At 61.3% G+C, this 27018-nt stretch overlaps 1 protein-coding gene across 1 annotated transcript; it reads left to right on the top strand.

The window, feature by feature from the left end:
• Positions 1-155: 155 nt before the first annotated feature.
• On the top strand, positions 156-26996 carry TJP3 (tight junction protein 3). Its single transcript, XM_071210006.1, is given in 24 exon segments — positions 156-307; positions 3945-4001; positions 4090-4199; positions 5038-5140; positions 5342-5530; positions 5532-5649; positions 7196-7299; positions 8342-8459; positions 8462-8500; positions 8756-8864; positions 10510-10568; positions 10753-10819; positions 10955-11060; positions 11062-11112; positions 13851-13959; positions 15505-15742; positions 16446-16657; positions 21501-21596; positions 23858-23928; positions 24372-24582; positions 24667-24767; positions 25477-25743; positions 26393-26439; positions 26792-26996. Coding segments are annotated over 24 exon segments (2691 nt in total). The 5' UTR covers positions 156-301; the 3' UTR covers positions 26895-26996.
• The last annotated feature ends 22 nt before the right edge of the window (positions 26997-27018 follow it).

The raw sequence follows: 27018 nt of genomic DNA, 5'->3' as shown, positions 1-27018 counted from the left end.
CTGGGGGGAAAACCCGGCCTGGATTATTCCGACCTCGAGCCTGGATCCCGCGGGGCGGGCTGGGGCTGGCCAGGGCGGCCTCGGCGGCGCCTGGAAGGCGTGTCGCGACGGGGGCGGGGCCAGCCCCGGAGGAGGAGGAGGAGGAGGAGGAGGAGGAAGGGGGCAGGTGCAGCCCGAGAGGAGGAGCGGGCGGGAGGAGGCCGAGAGCGGGGTTCCCCACCCTTGGCTCCAGGGGAGGCCCCCGGATTGACTGTTTCCAGGCCCCCCTCGGGCCCGGGCGTTGGCGAGTCCGGGGGTGGACATGGCGGTGAGATTCCAGGCGAGTAGACGGGCGGGAGGGGGAGGGGAGCGGGCCGGGAACGGGGACCCCGGGGCCACCGTCCGCCCACCTACCCAATGGGGAAACTGAGGCCCGAGGCTGCACGGGCAGACGTGTCGGCTCCCCGCGGCTCCCTCCGTGCCCCGACGGCCCTGGGTTCAAATCCTGCTCAGCCTGCTGGGTAACTTTGGCCAGGGACCGAACGCGAGGCGTGGCTTCTTGTGTGTGTGGGGGGTGGCTCGGAGGGCTTTGGTGAGTTTGAGGAGGCTGCGGGAGGGGGGATCACCGCTGAGTGGGCGCCTACGGTGTACCTTAGAGCAGGGGTGGGCAGCCGCGCTGGACGGACTTGCAGAGGGGCTCTGAGCGCCCCCGTTTGGGGGGAACTTGACCCTCCCCAGAATGGGGCCTGAGCCCACCCGGGGTCCCCGACCCGGCCCCGGAAGGACAGACTGAGGCCCCCCAAAACACACACGCGGCCCCGGGCCCTGGGCCGGGCAGTTCTGGTTCCCGCCGCCTCCTCCCACTGCAGGATTTGCGATCCCCGCCCCCGGCCAGTTTCCCGGGAGGTGGGAGCCCGGGGTGGGGGCGGCGGCCTCCTGGGAGCCACGTGCCCCTGGCTTTGTGCGCCCGGGCGGGGCCAGAGGTTTGCTCCCCGCGCGTGCCGGGGGGGCGGGGCCAAGGCCCGGGCCCCGCCCTCCCAGCGCACCTGGAAGGGGGCGGGGCGGGAAACTCAGGTCACACCTGGCTGGGTGGACGGCCAGGCCTGCTTCTCCTCTCGCCCTTCCTCAGAAACCCCGCCTGGGCCTGCGGGGCCAGTGCCCGGGGCCCCAAAGCCTGCCTAAGGAGGAGCCCCCGCCCCCCACTCCAGGGGGAGGGGGAGGAGGGGGGGAGGAGGGGGGGAGGGGAGACCGGGCTGGACACGCTATCCAGGCCCTAATTGTGGCCTTTGGGCCTGGATGGAGAGGTGGGGAGGACTCCTCTCCTGGAGGAAGGGGCAGTGGCTCTGGGGTTGTAAGGATTGAATAGGAGTTGGCCGGAGAGTACAACGTGAAACGAGCACAGGCCGGGAAAGGAGACTGGGCTGGAGCTCCCAGAGGGTGCCAGTGGCCCATCCCCAGGACTTCAGGCGCCCACACAGACGAGGGGTCTCCTTCACAGCCTCAGGGAAACACCAGCTCCTCACACGCTGAGGGGGAAGCAGGATGATAACTCCGGTTGATTTTCGAGGCCGTGAAAAGGACGTGGCATAAGACCGGGAGGGGTGGTGGGGCGCAGGAGAGGTCCGAGAGTCGGGCTAGTCCAGGAGGGCTGCCTGAGGGAGGTGGCGTTTGAGCCTGGCTGGATCCGATTGTCAGGGGCCAGCTGGGCAGCAATCCTAGTGCGCAGAGAGCCAGGGCGAGGGGCGGGGGTGGGCTGGGCCTTGACTCTGGATCCCTGGGGCCTTTTCGACCAAGCCTCTGGTATCCATGGAGACGCACAAGCTGGGGCACGCCCGGGCACCTGCGCCCTCCTCCCCCAGGGGCTGCTGTGAAAAATCAGGCCAGGGGAGTCAAAATTCCAGGGGCCGTTTAAGGAAGCACAGCTACAGCCGGTGGGAAAAAAGGACTCTTGTCAACTGAAAATCAGCAACAAAAAGGAGGACGAGGCAGCCGGCTTGGAAGCTAGGAGGGGGACAGGTGGCCTGGGCCTCCTCTGTGCTGTGTGACCTCAGGTAGGTGACTGAACCTCTCTGGGCCTCTGCTTCCTCCTCCCACTGCTGGGAATCATGACTGATGGCGCCGCTTGCTAACGTTGTCCTGGAGATTAAGTTCATGGCCAGCGCGCGCTAAGCGAGGATCGGCGTGCGCACGGGACACATCTTTATTATGACTTCCAGACCAAAGCCCCGGCCGGCCAGGCCAGCCGGCTCTGCCTTGGGGCCATCCTGTCCGTGCCCGGCCACAGCCGGCGGGGTGGCCGCGTGGCAGGTGGGGAAACTGAGGCTGGGAGAGGCAAGGGGCAGAGTGCGATCTGAGCGCTGACCGCCTCCCTGCGGGGCTGCCCCTGGGGTCCCGCTCGCCCCCGCTCCCCTCCTCGCAGAGGTGGGAATGTTCTCCCTGGAATTCCGGGGCTCCACCCGGCAAGCCTGGAGACCACCGTGGAGGCGGCCGCCCGGCCTGTGATGCCAAGGGCGAGGGGACTGCCAGGCCCCCCAGGGACCCGGGCCCGTGCAGGCCTGCAGAAGGGGCGGAGAGGGGGCTCTCGGCTTCCGGGCTCCCCATGTCCCCCCCGCATCTCCCGGGGTCCCCCGCTGTGCCTCGTCCTTGCCCGGGGTGTGCCCACGTGCGTGTAACGTGGCCCCGCACCCGGACCCCCCCAACCCCACCCTCCACCTGCTCCGGCAAGCGGCTCCTCCGCGCCGTGCCTCGGTTTCCTCATCTGTATCGCGGGAAGGACAGAGTGCCGCCGCCGCCGAGCGCGTGAGTGTTTACGGGGCTCCCGCTGGAGGGGCGCGGGAAGGGCTGGAGCCCTTTTTAAAAACGCAGCCCAGAGAGGGCGGCGTGGAGGCGCCCCGGGGCGTTTCGCTGGGTTTTTAAGCTACTGAAGCGGTCGCCAGTTTTACGCAAGAAAAACAAGCAGAGAAAGGTGGAGGAAAGGCACTTGCGGGGCTGGGGGGCGTCTTAAGTGGGGTGCTGGGGGGGACTCGCTGGGGAGGGCGACATTGGAGCAAAGACCTGGAGGAGATGAGGGAACGAACCGGGTGGGGATCACGGGACACAGCGGTCCAGGTAGAGGCACGGCCCGTGCAACGGCCCTGGGGCAGGACGGGACCTGGGGCTGGAGCAGGGGGAGCTGGGGGGAGGGCGGGGAGGGGACGGGGCGTGCGGGGCCCGGGGGGCCGCGGGGAGGACGTGGGCTTTTCCCCGAGGGAGGTGGGAGCCACGGAGGGCTGCGGGCAGCGGAGGGACGGGCCCTGCCCCGGGTGCTCCCAAGGTGGGGGGGAAGGGTGGGGCCAGGCTGGCCCTGACAGGGACTGATGTCCCCATCATTCTCGGCGAGGGAGGCAGGCTGGGGGCCTCTTTTGGGGACCTGACAGAAGCCCCCTGACTCCTCACATCCAATCGGCACCTGCCCGGCCCCTCTCAGGGACAGGGAACTCTGACCCTGGGGGTGAAGGTGGCACTTGGGTCTACTTTCCCTTTTCCCTCTGCCTGCCTGGATTCTCCCCCAGGAACCCGAGGCAGACTTTTCATGGGGGAGAGGGACAAAGAACTCCCCTCTTCTCTGCTCCCCCACAGTTCGGGCCACGGAAGCCAAAGTGCTCCAGCTTCATACCTTCTGTGGGGCGGGGGCTGCCCGGGCACTGTGGGGTGTTGAGTGACTCAATGCCAGGGGCAGCTCCTTCCCAGTTGTGATGACCATAAATGTCCCCAGACGTGGTCAGGGTCCCCGAGGGCAGACTTGCCCGCAGGGGAGACCCCCTGGCTTAGACCCATTCTGCAGGAGAGAACACCGAGGTCCCGAGAATGTAGCCTCTTGCCTGCGGGCTGGGACCACGGGGGTATCAGAGCCAGGTTCCCCGCCTGGGGCCGGGGACCCCCACGCGCCCCTCCACGGCCTCACGCCACCTGTCCCTTCTGGCCAGGTGGCAGACATGGAGGAGCTGACCATCTGGGAGCAGCACACGGCCACGCTATGCAAGGTGAGGCTGGCCCCCCTGCACCCACGGGTGGAGGGACCCTGGGTCCTGGGGGGAGCCCACAGCTCTGCCTGTCTCCTGCCCCCCCCAGGATCCCCGCCGGGGCTTTGGCATCGCCGTCTCTGGAGGCCGAGACCGGTCCGGGGGCCCCGTGGTTGTGTCTGACGTGGTGTCGGGGGGGCCGGCGGAGGGCAGGCTACAGTGAGTATCGGGGCGGGACCATATCCTCGGGGGGAGGGAGGACCAAAGCCTCTCCCCAAGGCACTTCCTGGTCTCTTGAAGCGGAGCTTGGGGTCATAGTGGCCCCAGTGCCCTCATGGAACGTGGAGTCCTGGAAATCTCTTTTGAACAGGAGGGGAGGAGACACAGTGTTCGGAGCATCCAGGATTTATGTTGATAAAATGGCTCTGGGGAAACGGACTTGGCCCAGTGGTTAGGGCGTCTGTCTACCACATGGGAGGTCCGCGGTTCAAACCCTGGGCCTCCTTGACCCGTGTGGAGCTGGCCCATGTGCAGTGCTGATGCACGCAAGGAGTGCCGTGCCACACAGGGGTGTCCCCCGTGTAGGGGTGTCCCCTGCGTAGGGGAGCCCCACGCGCAAGGAGTGCGCCCATAAGGAGAGCCGCCCAGTGCGAAAGAAAGTGCAGCCTGCCCAGGAATGGCGCCGCCCACACTTCCCATGCCGCTGACAACAACAGAAGCAGACAAAGAAACAAGACGCAGCAAACAGACACAGAGAACAGACAACCGGGGGGCGGGGGGAGTGAAATTAAATAAATAAATAAATCTTTAAAAAATAAATAAATAAAATAAAATGGCTCTGGGCCCCGAGGGGCTGCCAGGTGATATGGCTGAGCTCAGCCCGGGATTGACCATGTCCAGAGAGAGAGTGAATGGTGGGGGGGACAAAAAAGGTGGGGGTGTTGGGAGAAGAAAACAAGGGGGGCACGAAGAGACCTGTTGCCCCTGCAGCTTTTATTGTTCCGCTGCTTTATTGTTCTAGCGGGTTCTCCGATTGGCTCGCTTTATCTTCCCTCAGGATAGGGGACCACATCGTGATGGTGAACGGGGTGTCCATGGAGAGCGTCGCCTCCAGCTTCGCCATTCAGATCCTCAAGACGTGCGCCAAGGTGGCCGACATTGTGAGTGCGCCGCCGGGGGCGGGGGGCGCCGCGCGTCTGACCCAGGCGAGACCCACCCCCCCCCGGACCCGCCTAAGCCTCGCAGAGCGAGCAGAAGCTCATCCCCGTGTCCTGGCTCGGACGTGGCTGCCCGGAGAGGGGCCGGGGTCCCCCCGCGCCCCCCGGCTTCGCGCTGACCCTCCTCTCCGCCTCCCCCGACAGACGGTGAAGCGTCCCCGGAGGATCCAGCTGCCCGCCGCGGGGGCCGGCCCCTCGGACGAGGAGGTCGACCACGGCGGGGGCTACGACGGGGGCTCGTCCAGCGGCTCCAGCCGGTCTTGGGGGGCGCGCTCCCGCCGGCCGCGGGCCGGTCGCCGGAGCCGGGCGGGCAGCCAGGGGCGCAGGAGCCCGGGGCGGCGGCTCCGCGGCCAACGGGCTGGCGCTGGTGTCCGGCTTCAAGCGGCTGCCGCGGCAGGACGTCCTCATGAGGCCCGTGAAGTCTGTGCTGGTGCGGCGGAGGGACAGCGAGGGTGAGCGGGGCGGCCGGGGCGCGGGGCGGGCGGGAGGGCGGTCCCCCGGGGACGCGCGCGGGACCTGAGGACGTGGCGCCTCTCGGGGACGTTGCAGGTGAGACAGGCTTAAGGGTCCCGAGATGCGGAGGTGCTCTTGGCTCGGGGACACAAGAGGGTCAGAGAGGAACCTGGAAGAGGGGAGCAGACGTGGCTCAACGGATAGGGCGTCCCCCTACCACATGGGAGGTCCATGGTTCAAACCCCGGGCCTCCCTGACCCGTGTGGAGCTGGCCCATGCGCAGTGCTGATGCGCGCAAGGAGTGCCGTGCCACGCAGGGGTGTCCCCGTGTAGGGGAGCCCCACGCGCAAGGAGTGCGCCCCACAAGAGAGCCGCCCTGCGCGAAAAAAGCGTAGCCCGCCCAGGAGTGGCGCCGCCCACATGGAGAGCTGATGCAGCAAGAGGATGCAACAGAAAGAAACGCAGATCCCCAGTGCTGCAGAATAATGCAAGCGGACGCAGAAGAGCACACAGCGAATGGACACAGAAAGCAGACAGCTGGGAGGAAGGGGAGAGAAAGAAAGAAAATAAATCTTTGAAAAAAAAAGAAAACTGGAAGAGGCCCCGCTGCCGGCTTGGAAGACGGAGGAGGGGGCCACGAACCCAGGAACGTGGGCACCTCTAGACGCCGGAAAAGGCTCTGGAAGGAGCCGGCGCTGCCGACACCTTATTTTAGGCCTGATCTCCAGGATCCCGAGACAGCGAGTCTGTGTCGCTTGAAACTGCTGAGCTGAGATTATTTGTTACAGCAGCCGCGAGAGGCTCATACATGGTCCATCCAGCCACCACGGCGCCACCGGACCTCTGGCGCCCCCTCTCCGTTCCATAGCTGCGTCGCGACCTGAGAATTCCGGTCACGAGCGACGGACGGGTCATAATCTCACCTCGAATTGCATGGGGCGGTGGCAGCAGCCCGCTCATTGTGACGCCAGCTACCACCGCGACATCCTTCACAGGGACGTCTCAATGTCCTAGGGCCGCCTCGGCGAAGCGCTGAGCATAGGGGACTAGGGGACGGGGCTTCAAACAACGGCGACGCACCGCCTCGCGGTTCCCGAGGCCAGAGATGGGCGACGCAGGCGTGGGCAGGGCCTGCTCCCTCGGAAGGTTCTAGAGGACGGGCCTTGCTGGTTTCTCGCGGGGGCGGCCGGCCCTCTTGGCGGTCCCCGGCTTGCAGCGTCCGCCTCCGCGCCGCGGGCCGCCCTCTGCCCCGTGTGTCCCCGCTCTGCCTCCTCACCCGCGCCGCCGCCGGGTCGGATCCGCCGCTTACGTTTTTCCAGGCCCATCCGCAGCCGCCCTGTTTCCTAATACGTTTGCGTCCCCGGGTACCAGGATTCAGGGCGCTGACGTATCTTTTTGGGGGACACGCGGCCCTCGAGCGGTCCCGCTGCTTAAACAAACCCCACGGAGCGACGTCCCTTTGGGTCCTTCGAGGGCGTCGGCCTGGGAGCAGCCCAAGTGGGATTTGGGGGCAACCCAGCCTCAGTTTCCCTCCTGCCTTCACAGAGTTTGGGGTCAAGCTGGGCAGTCAGATCTTCATCAAGCACATCACGGATTCGGGCCTGGCTGCCCGGAACCGCGGGCTGCAGGAGGGAGACCTCATTCTTCAGGTGAGCCCGCCGGGTGCGGACAGGGAAACTGAGGCAGGAGGGCGCGGGGGACGGAGTCGCAGTCGGCAGGGCGCCTGCAGTGCCTGTTTTCCGCAGGTGGGGAAGGCCATACGTAGTGGTCCCCCATTCCCTTCTCAGACCTGCTGCTAATCCTCGGCGGAGCGTCGGTTTCTAGTATCCCCTTGGCATTGTCTGTTTCGAGTGTCCCCAGGCCTTGCTGTGCGTTAGAATCACGCGGCGAGCTGATGACGATCCTGATGCTTGGGCCAGCTCTATGTGATTCTGATGCTCATGGCCCAGTGACCAGCCCTGAGGAGCTGCCCTGCCTGAAAACAGGAAACGTTCCTTCTAGACTTTTCCCTGAAAGTCTATTTCTAGGGATTTCCTGATGTTTGGTTTCCAAAGCACTTCCAGCGGATTTTCTCTCTAGTGTCTCTTGGGGAATTATCAGTTTTCTAGCGACCCTGAGGGATTGTCTGTTTCTAGTGGCCTGGTTTGGGTTACAGGCAGGGGCCCTAGAAACAGACATTCCCCAGGGGTTACTGAAAACAGGTTCTCTCTAGGAAAAACGCTTGGAATGGTCCTCGCTGTGAATGCAGTATGCTTCCTGGAATTGTCTGTTCTAGACCACCCTCCGTTTCTGTTTCAAGTGCCTCCTGGAGACGGTTTCTATATCTCCATACTAAACTGCAGCGTCCGCCCCGATAAGAGTTGTTTCTAATATCACCCTCAGATCTAGCTGTCCCTGTGTTTTCCTCCTTCTAGAGAGAAGAGCGAGTCAATCCATCTCTATTTTGTCCCCAGTGGCCCTGCCTTCTCGGAAAATTGGCTGTTTCTAGAATTCTTGTAGAGCCACTTCTTTAGCGTGGGCTCCACCCGGCAGGGATCCAGTTTGAACATTTTTTTCCCCCTCGAGAGTGTCTGTTTTAAGTAACCCCCTGGGGATTGTGAGTTTCTAGGCCCCCCCTTCAACAAGAGATCAGTTTCTAGGGTCCCCGTGCCTCACGGCCTCGCCTTTTCTCTTCCTGCCCGGTCGCTTCAGATCAATGGGGTGTCCAGCGAGAATCTGTCGCTGAGCGACACGCAGCGGCTGATTGAGAAGTCGGAAGGGAGGCTGTCGCTGCTGGTGCTCAGGGACCGAGGGCAGTTCTTGGTGAACATTCGCCCGCCGTCAGCGACAGCGACAGCTCCCTGCTGGAGGGTGAGGGGCCGGGACGCTGGCCCCCGCGGCAGGGGGCGGAATGGAGGGCAGGGGAGGCCGGCGTGCAAGATGGGGCCGGGCCCTGGGGGAAATCGGTCTCCATGTCTCCCGAGGCTCAGAGAGGGACAGGAACTTGCCCAAGGGCCACACAGCCTCCTGGCTCCTTCACTTAAAGGACCTTGATCTTCCCTCCATGAAATGGGGCTGGTCTAGAAGGGAAGACCACGGCTGACGAGACCCCCTCTGCCCCCGCAGATATCTCAGACCTCGCCTCGGAATTGTCCCAGGCGCCACCGTCCCACATCCCACCGCCGCCCCGGCACAGCCGTCGCGGCCTGGACGCCGACGGAACCGACTCGCCTGCGTAGGTACCCCCGCCAGCCCGCACGGTCGGGGTGAGAGGGAACAACGGCACGCTTCTCCTAGTGGGGGTGCAGTCCTGGCAGCCTGCCTGGAAGAGGCCCTCCCTGGTCTGTAGTCTTTTTTTTTGCGCCCCCTAGTATTCGGCTCTGCATTCTTGGCGGCTGCGAGAACCAGAGAGGGCCGAAATCAGAGGGGGTTGAGTTTGCACAACACAGCCCAGAAAACTTCAAAACGCAAATGCCCCCGGGCCCAGCAAAGCTCCGTTTAGGAATTAACCTTGACTGCAGCCAATCGCAGTGGGGTCCGGTTTGCCGGAGGGCTGCCGAGGCGCCGCCCCGGAACTCCGGAACTCGGCTGGCTTTTACAGGGAGGATTTCTTGGGCGTAAAAGCACCCAGTCCCAAGGCCCGGAGAGTCCAGCTCAAAGCGCTGTGAGAGGCGCTTGCTCACCCAGCGGGCCGCCACGCGGTGAAGCCAGCTGGCGGCCGAGCCCCACCTGCTCTCCTTCGCCTCTGGGCTCCCCTTCTCCTCTTGAGCTCTGTGGCCCAGCGTCGCGGGGCTCCGTCCTTTAGGGACCCTGCAGTCCCCTCTCTCTGCCCCTGTGAATTTGCGCCTTCTGCGTATTTCACGTGAAGGAGTCACACAGTGTGTGGCCTCCCGTACCTGCCTTTGTCACTGAGCATCACTCGTTCACGCTGCCGTGTGAACTGGAGCCTCACGGCTGAATAATAGGCGGACCCCGTTTTGCTCCTTCATCTGTCCATGGCCACTCCGCTCCCGCCTCCTGTCGCAGGCGGGTCGCGCCGCGTTGAGCTCTGTCCGAATCCCTGCTGCCGCTTCTTTGGGGTCTGGACCCAGGACTGGGATTTCCAGGTGACATGAACCATCAAGCTGTTTTCCCGCTCAGCGTTCGGATACTCTTTTTTTTTTTTAAAGAACATTTTATTTTTTAATTTTTTTGTTTTTTTAAAGATTTATTTATTTCTCCCCTCCCCCGCCCCGCCCCATTTGTCTGTTCTCTGTGTCTATTTGCTGCGTCTTGTTTCTTTGTCCGCTTCTGTTGTCAGCAGCACAGGAATCTGTATTTCTCTTTGTTGCGTCATCTTGCTGTGTCAGCTCTCCGTGTGTGCCGCGCCATTCCTGGGCAGGCTGCACTTTCTGTCACGCTGGGTGGCTCTCCTTACGGGGTGCAGTCCTTGCGCGTGGGGCTCCCCTATGCGGGGACACCCCTGCGTGGCAGGCACTCCTTGTGCACATCAGCACTGCACATGGGCCAGCTCCACATGGGTCAAGGAGGCCCGGGGTTTGAACCGCGGACCTCCCATGTGGTAGGTGGACGCCCTAACCACTGGGCAAGGTCCGCCCCCCTGGATACTCTTAACATCATCAACTTTACCGTCTGCCACGGGCCCGTCTGTCTTGAGCCAGGCCTAACTGCAGTGGCCTCAACGCGGCCACCCCGGGGGTCAGGGCTCTGGCTAGACCCCCGAGGTACGGGTGAGCAGACGGGCTCAGAGAGGGAGAGTCACTCGCCTGGGGCCACACAGCTAGAGAGGGGCCAGGCCTCCACGCGGAGGGGAGGTGAATTGAGATGATTTTAAATTCGCCCCCCCATGCCTCCTTGACCCCGAGCCCGGTTCCCGTCAGGGAGACGCCCCGGCTCCGGAGGGAGAGGTCGGTGGACAGCGCGGCCACCTCAGAGCCAGGTGAGTTGAGCGGGGGGTCCCCCAGCCCCCCTCTCTCCCGCTTCCTCCAGCGAGGCCACAGGAGGCCGACAGGGTGGGGGCGGGCGGGCTTGGGGGTCCGGTTCCCCGGGCCGGACCCCGAAAGCAGAGCTGGGGGCCGGAGCGAGCCGGCGTGCCTGGGAGACGATCGGCGCCTGCGTTTCAGACTCGCCCGGGGGAAGCAGCTACGACATCTACCGGGTGCCCAGTCGCGCAAGCACGGAGGATCGGGGGTATGTGGGGGACGCCCCCCCATTCGGCACGACCCCACCTCCCCACCCCGGCCTGCTGAGCGGGGCGGCCCGGCTGTGGGGGAAACCGAGGGAGGTGTGTCCCCCTTCCCCGCCTGACCCCCCTTCCTCCCGCAGGTACGGCCCCGACGCGCGGGTCGTCCGCTTCGCCAAGGGCACCAGCCTCGGGCTGCGGCTGGCGGGCGGCAACGACGTGGGCATCTTCGTGTCGGGGGTGCAGGCGGGGCAGCCCGGCCGACGGGCAGGGCATCCAGGAGGGGGACGAGATCCTGCAGGTGACGGGCCGGGGGCCGGGGGGCAGGGCGGTCCCCGTGCCGGGCGTGCCCGGGGGCGGCCGAGGCCGCGTCGCCCCTGCTGGGGGCTCGCTGACCGGGTCACGGCTTCCTGGGGCTGCAGCCTCCGTGTTGGGGTCGCGACCTCGTGGGCCCGGGCCACAGCCTTGTTGAGTGGGGCGTGACCTTGTTCATGTCACGACCTCGTTGCATCACGACCTGGATGACCAGGTCACGACCTCACTGTTTGTGTCACGACCTCATAGACTGTGTCACAGCCTTGCTTGTCCATGCGATGTCCTCACTGTGTCATGACCTTGCTGACCAGGTCATGACCTTATCCGTGTCATGACCTCATCGTGTCTTGACCTTGTTGTGTAGGTCATGACCTTTCTGTCCGTTCTTGACCTTGCTGTAAATGCCATGACCTTGTTGACCGGGCCGTGACCTCATTGACCATGTCACAACCTTCTTGTCCAGGTCACAACCTTGTTATCTAGGTCATGCCCTCGTTGTCCAGGTCATGACCTCTGGTCATGACCTCCTACCCATGTCTCGACCTTGCTGTCAATGCCAGGAGCTTGTTGACCAGGACACGACCTTGTTGACCAGTTCATGACCTTGTCCAGGTCATGACCTCCGTCTTTGTTGTGACCTTGTGAAGGTCGTGGCCTTGCTGCCTGTGTCTCAGTCTCGCTGTCAATGTCATGACCTTGTTGTCCGTGTCATGACCTCGCCGTCCAGGTCACGACCTCACCCTCCAGGTCATGACCTTACCCTCCAGGTTACAACCTTCCTCCCCAGGTCACGACCTCACTGTCAAGGTCACGACCTTGCTCCCCAGGTCACGACCTCGCTGCCCGGATCCCAGCCTTAGCTTCAATGTCACCGTCTCCTCGTTCACGTCACGATGCGCACAGCCCACGTCACAGCCCCGCGCACGTCCCGCCCACGCCGGCCTTCCCGCAGCCCTGTCATCGGCGTCCCAGCCTCCCCGTGCGCGTCTTGCCTCTCACCTCCCCACCGTCGCCGCGCCCATTCGCCCCTCACCCCCAGGCCACGACCCCCAGTGCCCGCGTCACGGCCCCACGGCCACCCCCACGCTGGACGCGGCCGTCACGGCGTGATCTCACCATGCACGTCTCCGGCCCTTCGTGGCCCGACTCCCCTGTTCATTCTGCGGCCGCCGCACCGCGCCACGTCCTCGTCGTCCCTCCCGGGACCTTGCGCCCGGAGTTCACGTCCGGGTTGCCTGCCCTCTTGCCCCGCGTACTCCGAGCGGCCGGTGAACCCCTTGTTTCCAGGCCACTACCCCACACGCCGTGACCTTCCCCTCCTCCTCTGTCCCCGCTGGAGTTCCAGCCTTGACGCCGGGACTGGAGGGGGGAAGCCCGAGCCCCACGGTGTCCCTAGCCGTCGTCCCCCCTCTCCTGAGTGTGTCACGGATTTCCACCAGCGCCACGTGTTTGCTGCCACTGACTGCCATCTCTCTCTCTCTTTTTTTAAAGATTTATTTATTATTATTATTTTTATTTATTTCTCTCCCCTTCCCCCCCAACCTCCCCAAGTTGTCTGTTCTCTGTGTCTGTTTGCTGCGTCTTGTCAGCTTCTGTTGTTGTCAGCGGCACGGGAATCTGTGTTTCTTTTCGTTGCATCATCTTGCTGTGTCAGCTCTCCGTGTGGGCGGCGCCATTCCTGGGCAGGCTGCACTTTCTCTCGCGCTGGGCGGCTCTCCTTACGGGCGCACTCCTTGCCTGCGGGGCTCCCCTACGCGGGGACACCCTTGTGTGGCAGGGCACTCCTTGCGCGCATCAGCACTGCGCATGGCCAGCTGCACACGGGTCAAGGAGGCCCGGGGTTTGAACCGGGACCTCCCATGTGGTAGGCGGACGCCCTCACCACTGGGCCAAGTCCACTTCCCTGGCTGCCATCTCTCAAGCGTGGCAACCTCCTGACGTGAAGAACTGCCTGCGCGTCCCACTTCCAAGATCCCAGTGTTTGTGTGTCTCAGTTTGCCTGAGCTGCTATGACAAATGCAAACACAAGCGGTTGGCTTCAACTGCAGCAACTTATTTAATTTTATTACTGTCTTTTTAAAAAAGATAAATAGGTCACATGAAATATTACGTTAAGAAACATGAGAGGTTCCCATGTACCACCCCCCGCTCCTCCCACGTCAACAGCCTCTTTTGTCATCGTGGCGCATCCACTGCATTTGGTGAACACATCTCGGAGCGCCGCTGCGGCGCGTGGACAGTGGTTTACATTGCAGTTCACACCCCCCAGTCCCCGCAGGGGGTGACGGCAGGACATACGATGCCTGCAGGGCTCGATTGTCCCCCCTCCGGGTGTCGAGCCCCCTGCGGAGCCCGTGGCACCCGGCGCTGGCCCGGGAACCCTTGCCTTGCGCCTCGGCCTCCGTGCCACGGGCGCCTGGCTCCTGCCCTCTCTCCCCTCCCGCGGCCGCTGCTCCCGGCCTCTCGTGTGTGTCGTCTCGGTTTCTAAGGACTCTGGTGATTTGGGGTGAAGGCCCCCGCTGCTCCGTTCGGCCTCAGCCTCATAGGGCCCCGTTCACAGAGGCCTTCGCACCCGCAAGGGGCTTAGCGCTTGCACACCGCGGGGGCGCCGGGTCGAGACCCTCGAGAGCCCCGCCCTGCCCCCCGGGGCGCTCGGCCGCAGCTCTGCAGGGGAGGGGCTGGGGCCCCAGCTCCTCGTGCCATCGCCGCGCCCCCTGCCCGCAGGCGAATGACCTGCCGTTCCGGAACCTGACGCGGGAGGAGGCCGTGCAGTTCCTGCTGGGGCTGCCGCCGGGCGAGGACGTGGAGCTGGTGACGCAGCGGAAGCAGGACAGTGAGTGTGTGCGCGCGCGCCGTGGGCCCCGCGCGCGTGAGCCCCGCGCGCGTGAGTGTTTCAGTGCACGTGTGCAAAGGGGCACGTGTGCAAAGGGGCACGTGTGCATATGCGTCGTGATGCATGCGTGCATCAAGTACAGGAGAGTGCGCATGTGTGCCTTGCGTGTGCATGCGTGTGCCTGTGTGTGACCGTGTGCACATTACGCATGCATACATGTGAGTGCCTGTGTGTGCCTGTGTGTGTCTTTGTGCATGTGCATCAAGCATATGTGAACATGTGGGTGTGAGTCTGTGTGCCTTGTATCATGTATGCATGTGCGCGTTTCTGTGTGCACCACGCGTGTGACCGTGTTTGTGTGTGCGTCAAGCATGTGCGAGTGTGTGCGTGTGTGACCACATGAGTGCACATCTGTTTGCATGTGCATCGTGTGTGTACGGGTGACCAAGTGTGTGTTTTTGTGTGTGAGCACGTGCATGTGTGACCATTGAGTGTGCATTATTCATGTGTGCATGTGTGCATCATGCATGTGCGAGTGTGCAAGTGTGCATCGTGTGTGTACACATGAGACCATCAGTGTGTACATCTGTTTTTGTGCATGTGCATCATGTGACCGTGTGCATGTGAGACCACGTGGGTGTACATCTACATTTGTATGTGCATCATGTGTGTGCATGTGAGACCATGTGTGAGTATGTCATCTGTGTATGTGCATGTGCACTTGAGACCACGTGTGAGTGTGCACATCTGTGCATGTGAGACCATGTGAGTATGTACATCTGCATGTGTGCATTGTGTGTGCGCACGTGAAGCCATGTGTGTGTACATCTGTGCGTGTGCGTCATGTGCATGCATGAGACCATGTGTGAGTGTACATCTGTGCGTGTGCACGTGAGATGTGTGTGTACATCTGTGTGTGCATGTGAGACCACGTGTGAGTGTGTACATTGTGTGTGTGCATGTGAGACCATATGCGAGTGTGTACATCTGTGCGTGTGCATCGTGTGCGTGCATGAGACCACGTGTGAGTGTACATCTGTGCGTGTGCATGTGAGATCATGTGTGTGTACATCTGTGTGTGCATTGTGTGCATGTGAGACCACGTGTGTACATCTGTGTGTGTGCATGTGAGACCATGTGCGAGTGTGTACATCTGTGCGTGTGCATCGTGTGTGTGCACCTGAGTCCGTGTGTACATCTGTGTGTGCATGTGAGACCACGTGTGAGTGTACATCTACATTTGCATGTGCATCGTGACTGTGCAGGTGAGACGTGTACATATGTGTTTGCGTGTGCATCGCGCGTGTGCACGTGAGGCCACGTGTGTGTGTGTGTGCAGCAGCGTGAGAGCCTCCGCTGTGCGGCCCAGTGGTGAGCGCGGGGTGAGTGTGCGCCTGTCCGTCTGCACCGTCCCCTTCCCCGGCTGTCCCTGTAGAGGCTCCCCAGGCTCAGGGGGTCCCGAGCGGGGGTGGCGGGGGCCCGGCCGCGCCCCGGGGCAGGGCTGCCTCCCGCACAGCCCCCGCCGCCCCCCCTGCCCGCCCGCAGTCTTCCGGAAGATGGTGCAGGCGCGCCTGTGCGACTCCTTCTACGTGCGCACGCACTTCGAGCTGGAGCCCAGCCCCCCGTCCGGCCTGGGCTTCACCCGCGGCGACGTCTTCCACGTGCTGGACACGCTGTACCCCGGCCCTGGGCCCGGCCATGCCCGCGGGGGACACTGGCTGGTGGCACGCATGGGCCGCAATCTGCGGGAGCAGGAGCGGGGCATCATCCCCAGCCAGAGCAGGTGGGCTCCGGCCGCGCCCGCCCCGAGGCCTCCCCCACCCCAGCCTCAGTTTCCCCCGCTGGACACAGGCACCGCGCCAACACTTAGCTGCTCGGGGCGGGGCGGGGCGGTATCCAGTCGGCGCTCATGCAGGAAAATCTCCCCAGCTCCAGACGCCCCATCACTTAACCCCTCCCCCCCCCCGCCATGTCCCCTTTGCCACCCGTATACGAGTCACCATTCTCTTGAGAAACAACCGGCGGAAGATCCCTGTGAATCGTATGGGATTTTTTCAAATGTCTCAAGCGACCGTGGGGACGCACGAGCCCAAATTCCGCAGGGCGGACTGCAGCCCAGGGACTCCGAGGAAGTCCTGGATGAGTTCCCAGGAGACGCTGCTGGAAGTGGAGATGGGATTTCTCTCTCCAAATGCTGAAATCACTTCCCCGTTTCCAGCCAATTGCATGAGACGTCACTTACGGCTGACGGCAGTTAATTGTAGATGCAGCCAGCCATCTACAGTCAACAGCTCCCTGATGATTAACGTCCTTGAAATGCCCTCACCTTACAGTTAGCCCAGGGCTTGCCCAACCACAGAGCTGGGCACCGTAACCTGGCCGAGCCAAGCCCTCCCAGCACCCAAGGCCCCGGGGCAGCAGGTCCTGGGCTGTGGGCATCTTTGGGGGGCTCAGGTACTGACGCCCCCTGCCCCCTTTCTCCCCAGGGCGGAGCAGCTGGCTAACCTGGAGGCCGCCCAGCGGGCCGTGGGGGCCGGGCCTGGCTCCGGTGCCAGCTCCAGCGCCCGGGCCGAGTTCTGGCGGCTGCGCGGCCTTCGCCGGGGTGCTAAGAAGCCCGCCCACCGGAGCCGCGAGGACCTGTCCACCCTCACGAGGCAGGGCCACTACCCACCCTACGAGCGCGTGGTGCTGCGAGAAGGTGGGCCCGGGGGAAGGTACCCCCAAGACCCGCCCTCCTCATCCCCCTCCCCCAATCCTGGACCACCACTTCTGGTTATTTTAGGGGCAGAGGTAGACAGGGGAATTCCTTCAAATTGATTAGTTCCTATTTCCAATAGAAAACTCACACAAGCCACCTATATATTTTTTTCTAGAATTGTGGCAACCTATGTAACGTTATATCTGTCATTTAACCATTTTAGAAAAAGATTTATTGTGTTTATCCCCTAGTTGTTTGCACTCGCTGTCCGCTCTCTGTGTCTGTTCATTGTGTGCTCGTCTGCTTTTTAGGAAGCATCGGGAACCAAACCTGGGACCTCCCATGTGGGAGGGAGGCGCCCCGTCACTTGAGCCACCTCCACTCCCTGCTTGTTGTGTCTCTCATTGTGTTTCCTTGTTGTGTCTCTTCGTTGCATCATCTTGTTGCATCAGCCCATTTCATCAGTTCACTGTCTGGCTCATCTTCTTTAGGAGGCTCTGGGACCTCCCATGTGGTAGACGGGTGCCCAACTGCTTGAGCCACATCTGCTTCCCTGTTTAACCATTTTTTAAAAGATTTATTTTATTTATTTATCCCCCCGGTTCTTTGCGCTCATTGCCTGCTGTCTGTGCCCATTTGCTGTGTGTTCTTTAGGTCTCCTGGTCTTACCTTTAGGAGGCACTGGGAACCAAACCCGGAGCTTTCCACGTGGGAGAGCGGCGCTCAATCACTTGAAACACTTCTGCACCCTGTTTTGTTGTGTCTTTCACTGTGCTTCCTATCTGTGTCTCCTTGTTGCATCACCTTGCTGTGCCTGCCTATTGTGCCAGCTCGCTGTCTTGCTCATCCTCTGCAGGAGGCACTGGGAACCATTCTGAGACCTCCCATGTGGTAGGCGGGAGCTCAATCGCTTGAGCCACATCCGCTTCCCCATTTAACCATTTTTTTTTAAGATTTATTTTACTTCTCCCCGCCCCGTTCCCCCCCATTTCCCCCCCGTTGTCTGCTCTCTGTGTCCATTCACTGTGTGTTCTGTGTCTGCTTGTCTTCTTATTAGGTGGCTCCGGGAATCGATCCTGGGACCTTCTGGAGTGAGAGGCAATTACACTCTTGCACCACCTTATCTCCCTGTTCTGCTATGTCTTCTCATTTTCTCTCCTTTGTGTCTCTTGTTGCGTCATCTTGCTGCACCAGCTGTCAGCATCAGCCAGCACTTCTGCGCAGGGTGGCTTTCCAGCATGGTCTGGCACTCCGCGTGGGCCAGCTTGCCTTCACCAGGAGGCCCTGGGCATCGAACCCTGGACCTCCCACATGGTAGACGGGAGCCCAGTTGGTTGAGCCACATCCGTTTCTCCCATTTAACCATTTTAAGGTGTGTTATTAAATGACTTTCGTTATAGTTACAGCGTTATGCTGCCGTCACCACCACCCCTGAGCAAAGATTTTTCAGCATTCCAAACTCTGTACCTGGATGAAATAACTCCACCTTCCCCCAGCCCCTCGCAAACCACGAATCTACTTTCCATCTCTGTGGCTTCGGTGATGCTGGATATGTCTTATAAGTGGAATTGTACAACATTTGTTGTGGCTTGCTTTACTCAGCGTGATGTCTTGGAGGTTTAGCTACGTTGCAGTGTGGACGGGACCTTTGCTTCTTTTTACGGCTGGATAATCTTCCACCGTCTGGGTGGCCCACACTTCGCTCCTCTGTCCGTCGATGGACGCGTGGGTGGCCTCTACTTTTTGGCTCTTGTGAATCGTGCTGCAGTGAACAGCAGTGTACGAGTGTCTGTCTGAGCCCCTGCTCTCAATTCTTCTGGGTCTGTGCCCAGGAGGGGAATTGCAGGGGCAGGAGGTAGATGTTTATTTAACTCTTCGAGGAATGGCCAGGCTTATTTCCCACGACGGCTGCACCATTTTGCGTTCCCGCTGGCAACGCGCGGGGCGTCCCGTTTCTCTGTGCCCTCGCCCTCACCTGGCGATTTGGCGTGTACGATCTTACAAAAAAAGGAAAAAAAAATGGTGGAAATGAAATTTAGTAACTTCTTGAACACCCTAACTCCCAAATTATTATTTTGATAGAAAATCCATTTCAAAACTATTCATGACGTATTTCACATTCTCTCTTTTTTTAAAATCGAAACTGGGGATTGAACCTGGGACCTCATGTGGGAGGCAGGTGCTCAACCACCAGGCCACACCCGCTCCCCTTCACGTTCTTTTTATTTTTATCTTTTTGGCACCAAGTTTTTGAGACCTGGTGGTGGGTTTGCAGAGCCCACTTCAGTTTGGACAGGCCACGGTTCGAACGCTCGACGGCCACCACACCGGGCAGTCAGCGAGTGGGGCTTGTACCTTCAGCTCTCGCCAGGTCGTTGACTCGAGGTAAAGCAGACACCCTTAGACCTACAGGCACCCTGAAAACGGGCTCCAACTAAGAGGTGGCCTCGGATGTTCAGCACAACACGATTCTCAACAGGCAACAGGTGGAAAGAAGCCGAATGCTCCCCTGAAGATAGTCAGTAAATAAAGTGCGGCACAGGGAAGCGGACTTGGCCCAGTGGTTCGGGCGTCCGCCTACCACATGGGAGGTCCAGGGTTCAAACCCCGGGCCTCCTTGACCCGTGTGGAGCTGGCCCATGCGCAGTGCTGATGCGCGCAAGGAGTGCCCTGCCACGCAGGGGTGTCCCCCGCGTAGGGGAGCCCCACGCGCAAGGAGTGCACCCCGTAAGGAGAGCTGCCCAGTGAAAGAAAGTGCAGCCTGCCCAGGAATGGTGCCGCACACACGGAGAGCTGACGCAGCAAGATGACGCAGCAAAAAGAAACACAGATGCCTGGTGCCGCTGACAAGAATGCAAACGGACACAGAAGAACACACAGCGAATGGACACAGAGAGCAGACAACAGGCAGGGGGAGAGGAGATAAATAAAAATAAATAAATCTCATAAACATACAATGGACTATTCTTCAGCCGTAAAAAGGAAGTAGGGACACGGAGGACACGGAGGGACCCTGAGCACAGGCTGAGTGGGAGAACCTCGTGCCGTGCGGTTCCACTGCCACGAAACGTCCCGCACAGCCGATCAGAGAGAGCAGAGTCATCGTTGCCAGGGCCTGGGGGAGGGAAGATAGGAAGTGACTGCTTAGGGGTTCCTTGGGGGCTGATGAAGAAAGTTCTAGAACTGGAACGTGGTGCTGGTTGCATAATTTTGCAGATGTCATGAACCCCCGAGTGGTTTCCTTTAAAATGGCTAAAATGGTAAATTTTCTGTTATGTGTATTTTATCACAATTTTTTAAAAAAGTCGTGCCTTCAAAACCCAGTGCCCAGGATGGAAGTGGGCGGAGCCCCCAAAAGCCGTTGGGTGTGGGCTCTCTGCTGCCACCCCAATGCTCAGCCAGAACTGACCGAGGAAATAAAAGGCCTCCACGCTTCATTTCTACTAGCCAGTGAGCAAGGAGATGTCCGAATGGATCTAGCTTTTTCTGTTTCTTTTTTTTTTTTTAGGCACTGGGGGCCAGGGATTGAACCCGAGACCTCATATATAGGAAGTTGGCACTCAACCACTGAGCCACCTTGGCTCTCCTCAGTTTTTTTTTTCCTTTGTTTTGCTTGTTGTTGTCTTTTTTAAGATTTATTTTATTTATTTCTTCCCCCCTCATAGTTTGTGCTCACTGTCTGCTCTGTTTGCTATGTGCTTTCTATCCTCTTGTCACCTTTTCAGGAGGCACCGGGAACCGCAGGGCCTCCCATGTGGGAGGTTGGTGCTTGAATCACCTCTGCACTCTGCTTGTTGTGTCTCATTGTTTCCTCGTTGCACCAGCTTGCTGTGCTAGCCTGTCATGTCAGCTTGCTATCTTACTTGTCTTCTGTAGGAGGCACCGGGAACCGAACCCAGGACCTCCCATGTGGTAGGTGGGTGTCCAACTGCTTGAGCCACATCTGCTCCCTGGATCTAACCTTTAAGAGAGGGAGAGTGTTTCAGAAGGAAGGAGGAAAATAGAACCAAGATTCAGGGTATAAAGAGGGCCTGGGGCCTCTGCTTTCCTCCCACTGAGATGCCTCCAGATCTGGCCAGGTGTCGGCAAACTTCTCCTGTGAAGGGCCAGGTAGTAAGTGCTTTCAGCTTGGCAGGTCTGCGTGGCTTTGTGGGTCTGTCGCAACTGCTCGACTCCATATGAAAACAGCTGTGGGCAATGCGTAAACGACTGGACGTGGCTGTGTGCCAATAAAACTACAGCAAGAGGCGGTGGGCCAGATTTGGCCCGTGGGACCTGTAGTTGAGCTCCTGAGTTAGGTGGGTTCAAAGGTTATAACAGGCCCCAAATAACAGCAGCCGAACTGAAAAGCAGCTTCTTTTCCAAACAAAAGTCCCTGGGGCAAGTTTCTTCACAGTTTGGGGGATCCAGGCACCTTCCATCTTGTTTTTCTGCCTTGGGTGCGTGGTCCACGTTCCCAGTGAGGGTTGAAAAAGGGCAAGGACGGCAGGGATGGCTCAGCTCTTTCTTAGAAGGATGCAACCCAGAATTGTGCAGTTATTCTGACCATGCCTCATTGACCAGAGCCTAGTTAACCTGGCAATACCTACTTGCAAGGGAGGCTGGGAGATGTAGTCCTTAGTCACATGGCAATACCTAGCTGCAAGGGAGGCTGGGAGATGTAGTCTATAGTCATGGCACTACCCAGCTGCAAGGAAGGCTGGGAGATGCAATCCATAGTCACATGGCAATACCTAGCTGCAAGAGAGGCTGGGAGGTGTAGTCTTTCATCAGAGCAATATGTAGCTAGCGGTTTCTGCTGCAAATGGGATCCCGGTTATTGTGCCATTTCTCTGCCCCACAGCCAGCTTCAAGCGCCCAGTGGTGGTCCTGGGACCCGTGGCTGACATCGCTATGCAGAAGTTGACCACCGACATGCCTGACCAGTTTGAAATCGCAGGTGAGAAGTCAGTTCCCAGAGCAATCTCATTTGTTGATCATTTCACAACTCTTTCCCAGCTCCTGGGGCTAAGGTAGCTTGAAGAGGGGGTGGCTAATGATGCTGTTTTGGGGGGAAAGAATTAGAACAAGGATGACGAATGTCAGGCAGATGGGTGCCAGTCCCCAGTCCATTGCCTGAGCCAGGCCTCTCCAATCAATCTTTGTCCTCTTTCTGCTGGATACAGCCTCAGAATCCTTCTTAACGCACTTCACCAGGCAGCCATTGTCAGTGGAGCTAAGGTGTCGCTGACCCCTCACTTATTCAAGAAGTGTTTATTGAGCAAGGGCCACTGTAACGACGTGCCACACAAACTACATGCCTCGAAACAACAGAAGTTTATTCTCTCAAGTTTCTGGAGGCCAGAAGTCTGAAATGAAGGTGGCTTTTGGTCGTGGCCTCCTGGCCAACCACACGGCCATCTCCCCTCTGTCCAGCTACGCCCGTACGAGGACACCTGTGCTACTGTCCCAGAGCCCCAAGACTCCTTTTCCAGGCTGACACCTGGAATGTGTCTCTCTGGGGACACAGGACAACCTAGAGAGGCAGGAGTAGACACCTCTGGCCCCGGGCCCAGGCCACCCTGCCACCTGCTCGTGGACGGCCCGTGAGCAAAGGACGGCTTTTACCTCTCCAAGTGGTTGGAAAGAACTCGAACCGTGAAAATCATAGCCACAACGTCGGCATGCAGAAAGCCCGCTCTCCTGGCACGCAGCCATGCCCGCTCGTGGACTTCTCGTGCCCGGCTGCCCACGCAGTCCAGTGGTGGGGCCAAGGGGCCGCGACGGAGACTCGCAAAGCTGAAAACATTCATCCTCTGGCTCTTTACAGGAAAAGTTTGCCGACCCCTGAGCCAGAGGCAAATGGGGGTGCCCTGGGGTGGGAAAAAAGTGCTGAGAGGGAGATGAAAAATGGGAAAATGGATGTATTTAGCTGGGATGGTCAGGGAAGGCTTCTCGGAGGAGGTGACATTTAAGCTGGGCCTTTTATAGCTGAGGAGCCAGGGAAAGGTTTCCAGGCAGAGGGGATGGCAAATGCTGAGAAGATGAGGGTGGAACAAGCTCACGTGTTCCAGGGACAGGAGGAGGGGAGATTGGGGAGCAGACATGGCCCAGTGGTTAGGGCGTCCGTCTACCACATGGGAGGTCCGCGGTTCAAACCCCGGGCCTCCTTGACCCATGTGGAGCTGGCCATGCGCAGTGCTGATGCGCGCAAGGAGTGCCCTGCCACGCAGGGGTGTCCCCCGCGTAGGGAAGCTCCACGCGCAATGAGTGCGCCCTGTAAGGAGAGCCGCCCAGCGCGAAAGAAAGTGCAGCCTGCCCAGGAATGGCGCCGCCCACACGGAGAGCTGACACAAGATGACGCAACAAAAAGAGAAACAAATTCCCAGTGCCACTGATAACGACAGAAGTGGACAAAGAAGATGCAGGAAATAGACACAGAGAACAGACAACCAGGGTGGTGGGGGGAGAGGAGAGAGAAATAAATAAATCTTTAAAAAAAAAAAGAAGAATGGGAGATGAGTGAGGGGAAGGACAGAGGGACAGTGGGGTCGGGCCAGGGCCCCGGGAAGAGTCTGATTATGAGGTGCAGTGGGGAGCCATAGAGGGTTGCGTGCCGGGGCGGGAGCCGCTTCTCACCCAGCGGGTGCCTTTAACACGTGAAGGTGCGTTGAAGGCCCGAGGACTGGAGCTGCTTGGTCAGGTGGCCCCCAAGTGGGGCCTTTTGTAGACGCCGCCTCTGCAAGGTGGTCTCCCGGGGCCGGTGGTTTTCAGGTGAGGCCAGTCTGTGGGCCGTGTCTCTGCGCTCAGACTTCCGGGGCAGGGAGACGCCGAGCTCTCCGGGAGGGCTCCCTGGAGGAAGCAGTGGGGAAGGTCCGAGGGAACCCAGCAAAGCCCCCGAGTTAGGGCCGAGCCCCCGAGAGCCCGCGGCTGGCAGCACAGCGCCGGCAGCACTCCCTGACCCTGCCACCTCGCCCACCGAGTCCCCGAGGCCGTGGCCTCGTGGCTCTGCCCGGGTGGAGGTGGGGCTGAGGGCCGGCGGGGACGGGCGGCAAAGCGCGAGCCCCAGGGCGGGCGGGGGTGCTGCTGCGTTCCGGTTTCCCTCGAGGGCCCTGGGGAGCCACGGAGGGTTCTTGAGCAGGGGAGGAGTGGGGAGCTGAGGACTGGATGGCCCGGGGGCTGTCCCCTGAGGCTGCAGGTCACCATCCCCCCTCCCCTCAGAGAGCGAGTCGAGGACTGAGGGGCCCTCGAAGATCATCAAACTGGACACCGTGCGGGTGATTGCCGAGAAGGTGAGCCACGCCGCGGGTGCCCTGTCACGGGTGGGGAAACCACGGCCCGAGCAGCCGAGCTCGCGGCCTGACCTGCCCCACCCCGTGCTGCCAAGCACCGTTTCCCAAAGATGTCCACCCACCCCGCTTGTTGCCGTTTCTGTGACGTGGGGGGATCCGAGAGGGTCTGAGCTTACCCAGAGCCACACCGTGAGACCTGGGCAGAGGTGGAGAAGCTAAAACTGGGGCTCTGGCGCCCGAGACCCCATGGCCTGGGCTGTCACCAGTCCCTCGCCCTAAGGCAGCAGGCCTGGGGATGAGAGGCTTGGGGTCCACTCTGACCTTGGGCTCTTCATCTCTCCATCCCCTCCCCCCATCTCTGTTGTTTCTACGGCCCCCCCTCCACGGCTCTCTCCCCTCCCATCCATCTGTCCGTCTCCCTCGCCGCCCCCACCCCGGCCCAGGACAAGCATGCGCTTCTGGACGTGACGCCCTCAGCGGTCGAGCGCCTCAACTACGTGCAGTACTACCCCATCGTGGTCTTCTGCGCCCCCGAGAGCCGCGCGGCCCTCAAGGCCTTGCGCCAGTGGCTGGCGCCCGCCTCCCGCCGCAGCTCCCGCCGCCTCTACGCCCAGGCCCGGAAGCTGCGCAAGCACAGCGGCCACCTCTTCACCGGTGGGGCCCCAGGGTGGGCCCCGGGGCCGGGGAGGGTCCTAGCCTGGGTCTCCCGGCAGCGCTGACCCTCCCTCTGCCCCACAGCCACCGTCTCCCTCCGCGGCACGAGCGACGCCTGGTACCAGGAGCTCAAGGCCATCATCCGCGAGCAGCAGGCGCAGCCCATTTGGACGGCCGAGGACCAGGTGCCACCGCGGGGGCGGGGGCCTGTCGAGGGGCAGGGGTCCGGCCAGCGTCAGCTCTCCCCCCCGGGATGACGCTCTCGGCCCGCGGCTGGGTTTGCCTGCGCCGCTGTGACAAGTACAGCCGCGGGCTTTGGAGGCTGCGCGTCCAGGAGCCTGTCGCGCCCCGGCGATGGCTTCCCAGCTGTGCTGTCCCGGGGCCGTCCTCGATGGCTTCTCCCGCCTCCTGGCTCTGGCCGAGAACATCCGAATCTCCCTTTTCTAAGTCCCTTGCTCATGTGGATTCAGATCCACTCTGTCCCCACCTCGGCCGACGGTACTGCTTGGGGCGTTCACACCTGGGGGGGTGGGATGGGGGACGGGGGTCCGCGTGGGCTGATGGGCAGGGCTCTTTGCCTGCTGTGGGGCTTTTCGTCTGGGCTGGGGCACTCACTGGAGTCTGGGGTCAGGGGTCAAGGGTTTTGACCTTGCATCGAGGTCCAGAGCTAGGTTTGAGTGGGGAGGTTCGTCCCAGCCGGGGTTGGGCCTGGGATCGGCAGTCATGACCCCGCGTGGGGTCAAGGCCCCCGCCTGGGGTGGGGGGTCGGGGGTGATTGCCTGGTCTGGGAGCTTGAAGGCGGGTGCCGGCCCGGGGCTCGGGGCCGGGGGTCTCGGCTCCGCTGGGGCCGGCCCCGGCGCTCACGCCGCCCCCCCCCCCCCCCCCCCCGCCAAGCTGGACGGCTCCCCGGAGGACGAGCTGGACCTGCCCCTGCCCGGCCTGGCCGACAGCTCCGCCGACCTGAGCTGCGACAGCCGCGCCAACAGCGACTACGAGGAGACCGACGGCGAGGGCTACACGGACGGCGAGGGCGGGGCCCACACGGACGTGGACGAGGGGCCCCCGGCGCCGGCCCTGGCCCGGTCCTCGGAGCCCGTGCTGGCAGATGAGCCCCAGGGCCCACGGGATCACGGGAGAGCCTCGGCTCACTTGGGGGCCCAGGTGAGCAGGGCATGGGGGTGGTCCCGGCAAGTCTGGGGACACACGCTGGGGGTGCTTCTGGGCCGAGGGAAGAGAAATCCTCTTCTGGGGAGGATTGGGAAGCCTTCTAGAAGAAGGGGGCCTTGCAGCTGGGGCTTTGAAGGATGCATAGGAGGTCACCAGCAGAAACGTCTCTACCTGAGGTGTTTGAACACCCTTAAGTGGATGTGTAACCTCTTGTGTCAGGACACGGGGACAAGTTTGATAAGATGGTACGAGGTATAAGGTGCTCCTTCCTCCAGACGCCTTCCTCTCTCAGAAAATGCCCTGACAAATGTCCAAATCTGTGATGTCCCTAATTACAACCGCCTCATTGCGATTGTGCAGTGTCCAACCTGCTCAGCTGTCCCTGGCCACCTGCCTGCAGAGCGGGCGTTAGTCTCATGCTTTACATACAGGAGCTCATCGATGACTCACCGCCATAGCCCTCTTTGCTGACAGGCTGGGGTATCTCAGCCCAAACCCGCCCTCGGGATCCTCACTTGACCCTGCAAAGCGGCTGCAGACTTAGGGAGGCAGAAAGTTTGTGGGTGGCGCTGGCTGAGCAGAGGTGGGGTGAGGGTGGCGGGTCAGCCCACTTTGTTGTGCTTTGCCCCTGGCCCCTCCCCAGGAGGACATCGGGCCCCCCCAGGGCCAGTGGCGACAGGACAGCATGAGGTAAGAGCCCCCACACTCCAGGTGGGGGGCCCCCTTGACCTCCTCCCTGGGAATCAGACCCTGTGGGGTGTGAACTGAGCTCTCGTGGCCCCCCAGCCTGGCAGATGAGTCTTGTGCGGATGGGCCCAAGGGAAAGGCATCCTCATCCTGGGAGGACTGGGAAGGCTTCCTGGAGGGGACATTGGAGCTGGGGTTTTGCAGGATGCATAGGAGTTAGTCCACAAGACCCTGCTCCCGAATGCCCTTCCTTCCCTTTGCCTGCCCCCACCCCACCTAGCAGCCAGCCTGGGCAAGGGGCAGGTAAACCGCACAGCTGCCCCAGCGCAGCCTCTCTTCCACCTCCCGGCCCCAGGACCTACGAGCGGGAGGCCCTGAGGAGGAAGTTTACCCGAGCCCGAGACGCAGAGTCCTCGGACGAAGACAGCTACGACTGGGGCCCGGCCACCGACGTGTGAGCCCCTCGCGGGGCTCTCCCTCCCTGGGCCTCGGTTTCCCCTGGAGAACCTGGAACGCTGCCCCCCTCCTCCTGGGCATCCATAAACAAGAGTATTTTCACAGCCCTGGCTTCTCGCGGCTTCC

Source organism: Dasypus novemcinctus, chromosome 19 (assembly GCF_030445035.2).
Source record: "Dasypus novemcinctus isolate mDasNov1 chromosome 19, mDasNov1.1.hap2, whole genome shotgun sequence".
NCBI lineage: Eukaryota > Metazoa > Chordata > Mammalia > Cingulata > Dasypodidae > Dasypus > Dasypus novemcinctus.
The sequence above is the reverse complement of the archived record's forward strand: the minus strand, read 5'-3'. Positions and strand labels throughout refer to the sequence as shown.